This window comes from Octopus sinensis, linkage group LG17 (assembly GCF_006345805.1).
Source record: "Octopus sinensis linkage group LG17, ASM634580v1, whole genome shotgun sequence".
Taxonomy (NCBI): domain Eukaryota; kingdom Metazoa; phylum Mollusca; class Cephalopoda; order Octopoda; family Octopodidae; genus Octopus; species Octopus sinensis.
Window position 1 is genome coordinate 17660019 of NC_043013.1, and position 14940 is coordinate 17674958.

Here is a 14940-nt window from a genome sequence, read left to right on the forward strand (position 1 = left end):
ATCCCTTTCCTCCATTTATTCTCTTCATGTATAGGTTATAATATCTGCACATGGATGATGAGCTCCATGCACTGTTAGGGGCTTTTCTTGTCATCCTGTTAATTCCTTGAGTTCATCCTCTGTTCACTTCATCAGATGTTCAGTGCCACACTGAACTACTATGACTGCGCAGGAGTTTATTACTGAAATTATGTTTTTGACATTGACCTTTGAATCCAATATTTTTCTCACTTGTTACAGGTACTCTTTCTTTGTCTTTTCTTTCAAATCATTGGGGTTAATTCCATCTGCCTCAAGTGTTCCCAGGTATTTATTATTTGGATTCAGGTTCAATTGCCTTCATCAATTCACCACTTGGCATACTTATACCTTCTGACCTGACAAGCTTTCCTCATCTCAAAGCACCTTTTGAAAGGTCCAAACTCCATCTTGCTATCATTTGAGAAAGTCCACACAGACTGAGCTAGACCGTTTGGTTCAGCCTCACCTTTTGTAAATTTCAAATCATCCTTGAATAGCAGGTGGTTTGCGTTTTCCCTTACCACTTCTCAAATCATATCCCAACTTTGTCTTCTGCAGTATTTCACTCAAGGAATCATCCCCAGCATAAAGACCATTGGGGATACACTGTTGCCCTGGAAGATTCCTCTCTTGATTTTCACTTAAAAGCTGATTCTCTGCCGTCAATTCAGTTCTCCAACATTTCATACTGTTCCGTATAGGGCATCTCTTTTCTGCTACTCCATACATTTCCACAGTTCTTGTTACCCAAGAGTGTGGTATCATATTGTATACCTTAGGATAATCAATTCATGCCATGCTCAGGTTTGGGTGTCTTCTTGCAGTTTCTGATAATTAGTTTGTCAATTAGCAGCTGATCTTTTGTTCCCTAGCTCCTCTTTCAGCACCCTTTCTGTTCAGTAGGTAGCAACCCACTTTTTTTCTTAAGTATCCATACAGTTCACTGGCCACAGTACCTGACAATAGTTTCCACATCGGTGGAAGACACATTATTGGTTAAAAGTTGGATACATTATTACCCTTTCCAGGATCCTCGGCACATAACAATGTCTTTCTCTTTGTCATTCAGCTGAGTACTGAGCCTTCCTGTAAGCACTCATCCAGCTGTTGCACTATCCTTTCATGGATCCTGCTCAGCTTCTTCATCCAATAACTTTGGATACCATCCAACCCTGGGCTCTTCCAATTGGGATTTTCCATAATTGTCTTTTTATTATTTCTGTAGCTATTCTTATGTTGTCTTCGCTCTGTATATTTCTTGGATTTCGTGCAGCCACTTTGCTTTATCACTATGCTTTACAGCAGTGCTTTTCAACATTTTTGCTGGAGTGGAACCCCAATGAAACATTCCACTGGCTCGAGGAAACCCTGTGCAATAATTTAATAGTTTTATGCATACATATCTGCACAGGAGAATTAAAAATTACTGCCGATTTTAGCATTTTTGTAACTTCTTGCAGAAACCCTGGACTGGACTACTGGCGGAACCCTGGTTGAAAACCACTGCTTTACAGGTTCACCCCAGACTGCTCTGCTTTTGTCTGCCTCAGATATCAATGTTAGCTGTAATTGCTCATCTACTTCCTTAAACAGGTTTTTCAGATTGGTTTCAGACAATCTGTTCTGTCTGAATTGTTCTGATCTACTGTCATATCTTCCCAGTTTTTCTTTGATTGCCATTGATCTTTGTTTCAATTCTTCCAACATCACATCATACATATTATCTTTTATTCTGTATGTTCTTTCCAGTCATTTTGCAATTCCCCCTCTTTTTAATCTATCAACTTGATCCAAATATCTTTTTAACTTTATTTCTTACAAATCCTCTACATCAGTAAGGTTCTTTATGCTCTGTTTGTTCTCTTCTTTTATATCCAACTCTTTCTGTGGCAACCATAGCTGCAGCCCTAATAATCTTGTTGGTTTCAGTTTTACTTCTCATCTGGTATAGTCCAAGGACAGAATCTATCTTTTCAGTTTCAGCTTTTAGCTTATACCTCTCAACATATCTCAGATTGGGTGTTGTTTGATCCTCATCTTCTCTAATATATCATCACATCATCGTATTCTTGTAATGTAGCTATTTCCCTTACATCTTCACTGCCACCTTTTATTTCTCTGTCATTGCTAGGCACACCATCTGCTGGTGCAGTATTATCATTGTTTTATATTTTCCTCTTTGCTTCTTCAATCTCCATACCTCTTAGCTACCCATTTGTTCTTATTGTTCTTGCCTACTCACTTATCTCGCATCGTCCTATTTCATCCCATTTTGATTTCATGCATTGTTGGAACCCCTTCTTCTGGGTTCACTTCTGGTCCAGCACTTAATTATAGTTCAATTTGCCTCGTTATCCCACCTTTTTCTCTGACTCTGAGTATAAGCAGTCTCTGGATGAAAACCAAACCTGTGCTGCACAGTCACAAAGCGCTATCACTACTGCTGCTGCTGCCGCCATTTTATTTAGGTTGACTTACCCGTTTATCTTTTTGGAGTTGATGAAATAAGTATCCAGATGAGCAGTGGGGTTGATATAATTGACTAGCCCCCTCCCCCAAAATTTCAGGCCTGGTGACTATGACAGAAAGGATTATTATTTTTAATATTTCAAACGAACTTCTCATCAATCTGATATAATCTAAAATTTGTATACTTGTTGACAGAAATGTAAATGCATTTTAGTCATAATTATTTTGATTTATATGACACTAACAGCAACTTTAAATCTCATTTGTTGACATAAATTAGATGAGTACTTTCTTTTTCTTCAATTGTTTAGTTCATTTGTAAACCCTGCCTAACACACTAAGGGTCATTTTCCCATTGCACTAATAGTGGCTTCAACTTCTATTGACCCCCATTCACTTTACTCCACTATCTTTGTAGCACATTCTTGTGCTCTCCTCTCTTTCTCATTTCACACAGAACAGTTAAATGTTTGAATTGTGTTGCACCAGTTAAGCTTTTTCATTTATTTCAAAGCTGCGACCATATACATTATTGTCTATTGTTTCATTACTGTTTTGGTGTTACCACTTTACCAATATCAGGAGGTCATCCAGTTGAGTTGACCTGTAGCAGTGGTGGTGGATGGTTGTTGAACCAGATGCCAGTGTAATTAAAACAAGGTTTGAGTATTGTCATGGCCGAATGCTTACCATATGAGTGTGGATTCAATCAAGATTCAAACCTTGATTAAAAAAATTTTTTTTGGCATGGCTCCAGATTGAGTAGAGTGAAATTAGGTACATGTAAACTTTGAGAAGTTTGGCAAGTCGACGCAGACAGGGACAAATGAGGACACATGGATGGGTGCGCGCGTGCACACACACACACACACACACACACTAAGTATACTCATTACACATGATTAAATTCCATGCATATTTTCTTTTGAAGAAAGATTAATCATGTGGATTCTGTTCACAATTTCCATTTCAACTTGTTAATTTTGTTTGTCTGTTTTTGCTTTTTTGTTGCTCTTCTTCCAAGCTACTTTTATTTTTATATTTCTAATAAATTAAATTGGTTTTTTTACATTTAGAACACATATGTAAATAGCAGTTCCAGACTTAAAAAAAATAAGAACTAGGGTTGAACTTAAACCCTTCAAGTCAGTGCCCCAACATGGCCAAAGGTCAATGACTAAAAGCAAGTAAAAGATAAAACAAGTTTTTAATGATGATTTATCTCCAAGTGGATTCAGCTAAAGATAACAACTTTATAATACATTAGGATAGAATCCCTTTGCATGAAAAGGGGTTGGATGGCAGCAAGCTGTCTTGAGGACTTGGGTCACATCTTCTGTAACGACATACTACCTTTTACCCCAAATCAACCTGTTGTCTACTTTTGTTTCTTCTTACCTTGTAAGAAAGTTTACATTTATTTTTGTTTCATAAGGGAAGCAACTCAAAATATTTTGAATGATTTGGTTTTTGAACGTGTCAATTTAACTTCTCAGTATTTTTAAATATGTTAAGTTATTAAAGACCACAGTGTTTTAATAACTTCAAATATCTCCTACATGAACAATTTCAAATTATTGAAATCATTCCTGCTATAGTAGTTACATATATCCATTGCTGCTCCATTATAAATTCTCTAATTATCATATCACTGTTTCCTTCCTTTTGTTTACTTCAATACTGAAAACAGTCATAGCAAAAATAAAATGAACTAAACCTAACTTTAAAAAACAAAACAAAAAAAAAAGCATTTTCCCCCAGTGAATAAATATAGTAATTTTTTTTCCTTTCATTCTTTGTTTCAGACTTATCTGATGATGACAACAGAATTGGTGAGAAATGAGAATATACTTCTACAAACGCTTGGTAAGTGTCTCATTTGTATTTTATGTATATTGTGATCTATTTTATTATGCCTTTTAGTCAGAGGCACAGTGGAGTACTTGTCACCTTTCAACTAGTCTCAGGAAATGGGCTAGGGGTGAATGTTATGATTATATCTACCAAATTACCCTCACACTGTGGTATTTAAATACCACTGAAAAAAAAAAGCACACTGTTTGTACTTTTAGTTTTGACTGTCAAAGTTCATGGGATGGGGGTAGGAGTGGGTTTTATTGCCTTGTATAAAGTATGTACATAACCATTACCACAAACTCACCACCTCTCCATCATCATTGTCTTTCTTGCTACTTTGTCACAGGTTGGACACAATCACACCACAACTTTTCCTCTATGTATTTAATTTATATGTTCTCTTATATAATCACTCATCAGTGTATTTGATAACCAGTCTAAGATAATTGTTGTTCGTTAGACATGGCATATAAATCAATTAGATATCATCATTATTTTATGCCAGCTTTCCATGCTGTCATGGGTTGAACAGTTCAACAGGATCTATTGAGTTGGAGGATTGTATCCTGCTCCAATGTTTGCTTTGATAAGGTTTCTATGACTGGGTGCCCTTCATTGTGCCAACCACTTTACAAAGTATACTGGATGTTTTTATCATGGCATGAACACTGATGATGACTATTTCTTAACTGGCAAGACTGAGGAGGAATAGAAAAGGGGGGGGGCAGTTCTAGTCAGTGGGGGGGGGGATATAAGGGAGGGTAAGTAAAATAAGATATTTCTTGTTGCAATTGCATTAATTACATGTAACAAACCAATTACTAGTTCATTGTATTTCTTTTGTTGAGATTGACAACACTCATTTTTTTTCTTTCTTATTTCTACCATTTCTCATCATCACTTAGAGCTTTTGCTGGTATACATTGGCAAAAGGTATAAATATAAAAACATAAATACACACATACATTGGTTTAAGAAGTTTTCTTTCCAACCACGTGGATTGGGTTCAATCCCACTGCATGGCTAGTGTCTTCTGCTATACGCGTAGTCTGACCAAGACCTTGTGAACAGATTTGATAGAGGGGGAAAAAATCCCTTGTGTGTGTGTTAGTATGTGCCTGTCTTGATATTATGTGGTAGTTGTAAATGAGTGTCACTGTCTTACAAGTAATATCAGTCATTTTTAATTTTCTACATAAACATGTTTGGCTATGAGAAATATTTGCTTGGAAACTGATGGTGGTTGGTAACAGAAAGGGCATTCAGCTGTAGAAAATCTGCCTCAATAAACTCTGTCTGACCCATGCAAGCAAAGAAAAGTGGACATCAAAATGATGATGATACAGACCATTGTTTCCACACAGTCTCTGTTTACCAACAAATTCCTCTCACAAAGCATTGGCCAACCTGAGACAATAGTAAATGACACTAGCCCCAGTTGCCACATGGTCAGCTTGAACCCAGAACCACATAGTTGCAAAGTGAGCTGTCTTGATGTCCTGCAATTTCTATAAACAGACATTCTATCTTTATGGAGTGAAATAATGTTTAACAACTCTTTTTTGATTTCTCTGATTGTCACCTTCCGTTTTTCACTCACCTCTGTCATATGTAAAAGCAGAACGGTGATGCAAGCACTGAGTAAAAGATGTTTGCTACCAAATAATGGAATGGGTTAAACAAATTGTTCAAAAACTCAAGGATTCTATCTTTTGTAGATTCTTGTGGTATAAAAGAAAATCTGTCGCATTGCAGAGAGGGTACAGCAAATGTGTACATGAGAGAGAGATTCAAACAAATGCTGCTAAAATGTGCATGCATGCATGCACACACACACAGTCACATATATGAACACTGCTGGCATGTGCACACATGCAACATGCACACGACAGCTGTGTATGTGTGAGTGGGGTGTATGTGTTACACTGTTTCCTGGATATGGGTTTTTATGAGTTATATAATATCAAGTGCTTCTTGAATTATTTTATTACTGACATGGAGTTTGGTCTGTTACAGTGGACAATAATTATAGAGCACAACAGCAAGAATTGAATTGAGCAAGGCAGAGAAAAATACAGGGAAAGATTGGGAAAAGGGCAGAGAGAAAGTGTAAGAATTAGAAATAGAGGAGAGGAGAATAAGGAATGATAAGGGAGGAAAGAAACGAAATTAATGCGAGAACTGAACCTGGAAACGATAAAGATGAAGTTAAGAGGGGAAGATTGAAAATTGTTATTCAAAGAAGGCAAAATATGAACAATGATAGGCAAGAAAAGCTAGAATGAGAAAATGTTAGATGAGAGCACATGACTGAAAAGAATAGAAAAGATTTCCTAGAAATTAATTAAAAGATTATGAAGGAAATGACAGGATATTATTACCTAGTGGCGAGATGTTTATGGTTGACAGTGTATCACAAAATGGATTGGAATTTCTACAGGTACTCTTAGTTTTGTTATACACACACTGTGAAGTATTGTTAAATGATCTAATCATAAATAAATGAAGCATTTATGTTGTTGTTGATGTCATGAGAATATTTCAGCAATGATTCCTTTTCGTTTACAGGTTTTGATTTAACTGTTGATCATCCTCACACTCATGTTGTCAAAACCTGTCAAATGGTGCGAGGTTAGTAACCCCTTGTTGCTGTTGTTGTTATTATTTCCCTCGTCCCTTTCTTTATACTTCTCCACTCACTTCCAGTTTCAATTTCTTTATATAAACGAGGGTTGTATATAAATAGTTCATTGTATTAATTTAAGCGGCGGAATCAGACCATAGTATTTTATTGGATCCCTTAATGTTCAGACTTCAAATCCTATTATCAAATCTTTAAAAATTTTATTTCATCCCTCTGAGTGTTGATGAAATGAGTACTGCCTATGTATTGGGGTTGGAAGTCATATTAATTGAATATCCTCCACCCTTACAATGTGTAATCTTATAAATATTTCTAACTGTAGAATACTGGTTTAAATGCCTTGAAGTTGTTGTTATAGGTTCAAAAGCCATCAAGATTAACTAGAAGCATGCTAAGTCGTTTTGATCGAAAAATAGATGTGTACAGTTTATCCAACATGTTCATTTTAATTATAATTATATACACCTATACTTCTATCAGCACTATTTAGTGTGCCTCTAGTTCATTAATTCCAGCCTGACTAAGGTTTGCACACATCAGCAAATGTTTTATTGGCTGTTTAAGTATTAGAATGGCAGTTCTTAGTGGGCTTTGAACAATGAATTTGTTGCTCATAGCTGAAGTGTAACAACACAGAAATGTTTCTACTGTGTGATGATGTCATTCATGGCCCAGTGGTATGTTTTTCACACATTGTCTGAAAGGAGAATTTCCCTACAAATATAATTTCCACAGTGAAGGTCTTTCTGCATTTGTGATTACACAGATATGTTAAATGTAATTGTGTGCACCTATATTCCATCAAGTTTAACTTTTCTGCTTGATAAAGTTGAAGTTTTAGGAAATGGATGTTCATATTCTTTGAAAGGTCAGTGGTAATGTGAGACATATAATACATGGGGAGTTAATAGTGAAATTTCTTAATCCCTAACATTCGTTCTGTTTTTATCTAACATAGATGACTGAAATATTGTTGAGGGTGAACAAAAAGCAGTGAGAAATTAATTAGCCAACAATGTTATGACAGTTCAACAATTTCTACATCTTTCAAGCTGTCAAAAATAGCTAGCTTAACCCTAATAATGCTTTAAAATTTTGGCACAAGGCCAGCAATTTCGGTTGAGTGGGTAGGTCAATTACATTGACCTCAGTACTCAACTGGTACTAAATTTATTGATCAAAAGAATGAAAGGCAAAGCTGACTTTTGCAGAATTTGAACTCAGAACATGAAATGTTGCTAAGGATTTTTCCCAGTCTGCTAATTTTATTCACCGCCTTCATGATGATGATAATCCTTTCTGCTACAGGCACAAGGCCTGGAATTTGAGGGGTAGGGTATAGTCAATCACATCAACCCCAGTACTTGACTGGTACTTAATTTATCGACCCTGAAAGGATGAAAGGCAAAGTCAGCCTTGGCAGAGTTTGAACTCAGTACATAGCAACAGGTGAAATACTACGAAGCATTTTGTCCATCATACTAATTATTCTGCCAACTCACTGCCTTAGTAATGATAATAATAATAATAATTGCTTCTAATTTAGGCTTAAAACCAGCAGTTTTGAGGGAAGGGGATTTATATGCAGCATTGACTGGAACTTAGTTTTATCAAGTGTGGAGAGATGAAAGGTCAAGTTAGTTTCAGTAGGATTTGAACTCAGAACATAGATAACAACAATGATGATTATGATAATACAAAATAATTCTATTGAATTATTGGATGTTCTTGTTGGACATGCTTTATTTTTCTACTTTTAATTTTCAGCCAGTAAGGATCTTGCTCAGACATCATACTTCCTTGCAACAAACAGGTATGTTCTTGTCTATCAATTCATCTCATTGTTTTCTTTTCTTTTTCTTTTTTTCAGTGGTGGTGGTGGGTGGGGCTGTGTAAATATCCCTGCCTGTAGAATGGCTAACAGAATCACCCTTCTCGTTGTTGCAGTCACTGCTAGTGGTGTTGTCCTGCAACATGAGGCAAGGACTCTGGCCTTAGATATTACCTCTCCCATCGCCATGGAGTGAATATTTGGCTGCTTTTGCAATTCGACCAACATGTGGTCAGGAAATCCTGTCACAAATGCTAATTTGACTGTTCGTTCCAGTGCCTTGTCAGTGTATCCTGCAAGTTTTGCCAATCTCCTGATTTTGTTGGCAAACACATCAACCTGTTCACCTGTCCACTTCGCTTTCCTCTGTACCAAACTCTGTCTACTTTGGCATGGTTTCTAAAGTTGGATGCCCTTTCAAATGCCAACCATATTACAGAATGTACAGGGTGTTTTTTGTGTGACACTACCAACAATATTAAAACAAGAAAGGTCTTTTTACTTTGTTGTGAAAAATTTCTCCCAGATTAATAATTTGTGAAATGATGTATTTTGTTGTATTCTATTTTGAATTTTCTGTCAGCTAACATTGAATATTTTTCTTTTTTTTTTGGACAGTTTGCATTTAACCACAATGTGCTTGATGTACAAACCAACAGTCGTTGCTTGTGTCTGTATACATCTTGCTAGTAGGTGGGGTAGCTGGGAGGTAAGTTCATTTTGCTTTTAATTTATTTTTACAAACTCCCCCACAGATACACTCTTACAGTATTTACTCACACCAGTCTAAGATGGAAAAAAAGGAACTGGCTCTCTCATAGGGGATCAAATTATGTCAGTAACACGAAAGATAATCAGTAAAGACTAAAGATTCCTTGTAAAACACACATAAACGCAGGCATATAAACTGATTTTTTGCAGTTTGTATTTGAAGTGAAATATAGCAGTTTAACAGTTATCATTGTCATTTAATCTCCATGTTCCATGCTGCCATGGGTTGGATGTTTCGACGGAGTATGATGGGTCCAAGGACTGCATCGTGTTTTAGTATCTATTTTGGCTTCATTTCTACAGCTGACCCCTTTACGGCATTTATTGTGTGCTCTTTTTCTTGTTCTTGTGCCACTAACTTGTATGAGGCCACCATGCAGCTTGCAAGGCTAAGAACCCCAAGGAGGCATCTGAATGCTAGGAGATGGGTTAAAATATGAGGAAAAGGGCCAGGACAGGTTTCCTGTTGTAGAGGACTACTCATGTTAGACATGAAGGTGGGAGTGATCAGATGGAGCTGGAAAGAGATAATTTTAGTGATAAGATGTCTGCGTGGACCCTCAATATATGAGGTGAGTAGGGACAGGAATCAAGACTGAGGGTTAGTGAAGGTTGCATGAGTTGGTAGAAGGGAGAGTAGGTGATGACTGACTGTGCAGATATATTTATTTATATAGAATCCATGTATTACACAACAAATTTATGTATATTTCTTTTTTTTTTTTTTTTTCTTTTTCTCAGTTGCAGTCATCTGCTGAAGGGAAACCCTGGTATTCGTACGTTGAAAAGTCTGTCACTCCAGATCTTCTTGAGGGTGAGCATTGTGTCTTATCTTCAGTACAGCCTACAGACATCTAGCTCATGGATCTGAAATTCTGACTTATACACCTTCCTATGTAAAAATCTGGTTTGTAAAAAATAGAAAACCTAGAAAACCTTTGAGCAAGTATCATAACCTCACCTTCACACTGTCTTAGCTGTAGGTTTGTTCCTATTTCATAGGAAAAGCTAACAACAGTGATGTTTGAAGTGGGGGTATCTTATGATATTAGTTGCTCTTAATAGAACGTAAGTAAGCAAATGTCAGAGAAATGACTTGCTGTTTATGCTTCCTTAGAAATCCGTTGTAAATAATAATGTTAGCTGTTTAATCTAATGTTTCATTATAAATTCATTTTAATTAAGTACACATAAAACTAGACGAGTAAACTCATTACTAAACTCTTGGCTAATCAAAATAATTTTGTGTTAATTGAAATTTATGAAATTGAACATTAATAACTACAGAGATAAATTCATTTTTTTAATGTTAAATTTTAAAAATTCCATTGGAAAACAAATGGAAATTAAAAGATATATTAAATGTAAAAGATTATTATTGAAGAAAATATTTTATTTGGGCTGTTTACTAAATATATAATGAATACTGAATTTTATGAAAAGTATATGTATTAATATGTATTTTATGGGTGTGTGGTTAAGAAATTTACTTCCCAATCACATGTTTTGGGGTTCAGTCCCATGATGTAATACCTTGGACAAGTGTCTTCTACTATTGCTCCTGGCTAACCAAAGCCTTGTGAATGGATTTAATTGACAGAAACTGAAAGAAGCCTGTCTTATAAGTATGTGTGTCTCCTTGTCTTGACATCATGCAATAGTTGTAAATAAGTGTCACCACCATACAAACAGTGTCCTTTGTTTCAAATTTTTCCTGGAAACATCTGACCCTGGGAAAATATCACATTATTTGGTAACAAAGCGAGTGTTGGTGACAGGAAGGGCATCAAGCCATAGACAATTTACCTTGGTAAAATTCATGACCCATGTAGGCATAGAATAGTGGACATTAAAATGTCTCTGTTAACAAACACACACACACACACACGGGTCATTCAAATTCTAACAGTCTGAATATCACATTTTATTTTTACAATTTTACACTATCACAAGTACTTTCGTGTTTTATACCAATTTTGAGGTTAATGTTTATGTAGTAGCATTAACAAACAGCTAACATAGATATTTACTTAAAAATATTTTATAAAACTTGTACTTCTAACATTGTAAGATGGTAAAAGTATAAAAAAAAAGGCTCAAAATCAGACTGTTGGTATTTGATTAACTTGTATATTTATCAGTCAAACTCCTAAAAAGTTAGGGCATATTTTTAAATAAGAAAAATCCATATTACTTGTATTTCACATCATCATTTAACATGTCTCCTTTGCTGGCATGGGTTGGATAGTTTGACTGGATTCAAATGAGCCAGAGTACTTTCATCTCCAGTGTTGACTTTGGCATGGTTTCTACAGTTGGAGACCCTTCCTAAGTTTTTTATGAGGCCATCTTTTACCATTATCCTGATATTGTATTAAGGCATCTATTTTGTTGCTTTGTTAAATTCTGTCTTATTTGTCTTGTATCTTCTCTCAATCAGAGCTTACCATCGATTTCCTAGAAGTTCTTGATGGATGTCCAACTCGATTAAAGAAAAAAATCATGACTTGGAGAGTATGTATTAAAATGTACTTCTTTTACAATTGAATTTTCCACCAGTACAGGGTAAATGACCCCCAGTGTTTCATTTGAATAGTCAGTTGCTGTTTAGCCTGTACTCAGCTATGACCTAGCAAACCCATAACCAAAGATGTCCCAACCATAATCATTGTCTCTTGTTAGATATTGTGCATATGATTACATTATCAAATGTCTCCCTCTTATATTTTCTTTTTAAAGTCAACAATGAAAGACTTGTAGATTTGACTGTTATTGCTTGCATGAACTCAATAGGTTCTGTTTATTTTAGTTGATGAATTGATTAGCAATGCATGTTCTGCTCAAATTTCACTGAGGTTGACTTGGCTTTTCAACCATCTGAAGATGCCAAAAAAGGACCGAGTTTAACCTTGAAGGCAGTGTGGCCACAGTCCAATGACTAAAACCACTCAGTAATTAACAATACCATTATCTACAGTATTTGGTCGTTTTGTAGATTTTCATAGCTTGTGATAGTTTTATCACCACCAGCTTCTAATTCAAGTAAATTTATTAAGTTAATCAATCATGTGTGAGAGAGAGACAGTAAGTAAATCAATGGTCTGTGTGTGTAAATTTCAGTTAATCAGCTGGGTATGTGTATGGGTGGGGTGAATTTAAGTAAATCAGCTGACTACTCAAAGCTAATGGTTAGTTTCTTGTCGGGGTGGAAGGTTAAGAATTTCTTGACTCTGAATCTTTTGATATATCTCTTGTGTTACTTTTGAGAGTTTAAATGTTGTATTTGTTTATTTGTAGTCTGGTCGAGATAAAGATGATGATAAAGACAAGGATGGACCACCTGAAAAGAAAAGTCGTCTTGATATACGAGGAACGTCTAATTCTACAGCCATTGGTAGCAGTCCTGGTCCATCTGCCGAAAGCGATTTCACGAAGGAACGCTTGAACATTGCCTCTTCGCCTTCAGACCGGAAGGTCCGCTTCAAGGTGGAAACCCCTGTGAAAGTACTATCACAGTCTGAAAAATCTAGTTTTCCATTGGACTCTACTGCTGTTGGTGTTCCTGGAGTTCCAGCAACACATGCAGCAGCTTCTGCTGCTGCTGCTGCTTCAGTTAGTAGCAGCAGTAGTAGTAGTAGTAGTAGTAGTAATCCAAAACTTGATCAAAGAAAAAAGATGCACAAAAGTTCTGTGCCACGTGCAGATTCTAAGTCCTTATCTGATAGACATTCACACATTGTGCGTCCCCATCAGAATGCACCTCTGAAACTAACTATAAAAACTCCCATTCCTCCGTGTGATGGTGAGGCTAAATTACCCGGGTCTAGCCAAGTGTCTGGCAAATGGAGCAATCAAAACCGATTAAAACTTGATAACCATACGGGTTCAGCAAATGTTAGCATGAAACAACTACACAATAGTAAGGTGGACTATCCCCCCTTAGACCGTATGAAAGATGTGAACCATATGGTTAACATGAAGGGTCATATAGACCCCTATTCACAGAAATCAGTGACAGGCAGAATCGATCCCATGCTACAGAGCTCAGCTACTTCTAGTAAGTCACATTTTAATCCAAATAATGCTTACCCCGTTGTAAACCCTTCTTGCACTTCAAATGATGTACAGTTTGATTCGACATATAGGAACTCTGCTCGAAGACAGAAAGTGTGTGATACATCTCAGACACCTTACAAAAGTGGATCCAAACAGCAACAGTTGTCTGCATCGCAATCATTACGCTATAACTCTTATTGTCAAGGTTCAGATTTAAGGCTGGACAATGAAAAACTAATCGGACACAACCTAGAGTCTAATGGAAGCGGGCTGTCTAACTTGCACTCTTCTCAGGCATTAACAAACCCTCTCCCCTCTTCTGTTACACTTGCCTCAGCTTCAAATGCCACAGGTGGACAAGAACAATTTGGTGAACTACAAATGCAGATACAGCAGTTAATAGATATACAGAAAAAAAATATTCGAGAACATAGGCAGAAATATACCATGGATCTGCACAAATGATGATGATGAGTTTATAATTGTTCCAGCTAAACTTTGCCCTAATAAATTTTAAATCTAGGTCTTTCTCTTTACACAGCCTGTTTCTTCAATCACCATCAATAAATATTCTTAAGGGAACAGCAGGGTCTTTTTTTTTTTTTTGTAATGTATTCATATATTTACATATGGATGGATGTATGGATATATGTAGTCAACAGTTGTACATATTAAGTTTAAGCCTGAACATAGATAGCCAACACAACAGAGAAGAGATGGAGGAATGAGCGCCAGATGGACGTTTTTTCCCTCCCCTCCCTCCATTTTTTTTACTTGTGTTTTATCTTCATTTCACACATCTAATGTATACATAGTCAATGAACAACTGTAATTTAATTACTAATTTCTACACTTACGGAGCAGTTCATTACTTCCTACTTTGGTTGATTGGTCTGTCTGCTTTTGACTGCGTCTCTTCGATTTTTTTTTTTTTTTTTTTTTGTGTGTCTATAGATTTTTAAGTATATTTTAACTAATTTTTATCAGTGACTTTTAAATCTGTAAAAATCTAATGCAGCAACATTAATTTGATGGTAGATGCAAGCTGTACCATTAGGTTCTTTTTTTTTTTTTTTCTTTCTTTTCTTTTCTTTGCCAAGTCGAAACATGTAGTACTTTCTTCTAAAAGTAGTTTTTTTTTTTGCTTCCTCTTCAATTTCAATTTTTTTTTTCTTGTCCACCTTGAGACTTCGATTACAGTAGTTTTGTGTGTGTGTATACATATATGTATGTGTGTGGGTATTTTGTGTGTGTGTGTGTATATATACACGTATGTATGTGTGTGTGAATA

General features: G+C 36.0%; 1 protein-coding gene across 1 annotated transcript in view; it reads left to right on the plus strand.

The window, feature by feature from the left end:
- The window catches only part of LOC115220784 (cyclin-T1), a 65317-nt gene extending 51086 nt beyond the window's left edge, over positions 1-14231 (plus strand). The window contains exons 4-10 of the mRNA XM_029790931.2: positions 4296-4356; positions 6916-6978; positions 8759-8804; positions 9441-9531; positions 10335-10407; positions 12034-12107; positions 12891-14231. Coding sequence (XP_029646791.1) covers positions 4296-4356; positions 6916-6978; positions 8759-8804; positions 9441-9531; positions 10335-10407; positions 12034-12107; positions 12891-14114 — 1632 coding nt within the window. The 3' untranslated portion in view covers positions 14115-14231. The remainder of the gene's footprint in view (positions 1-4295; positions 4357-6915; positions 6979-8758; positions 8805-9440; positions 9532-10334; positions 10408-12033; positions 12108-12890) is intronic.
- Positions 14232-14940: the final 709 nt, after the last annotated feature.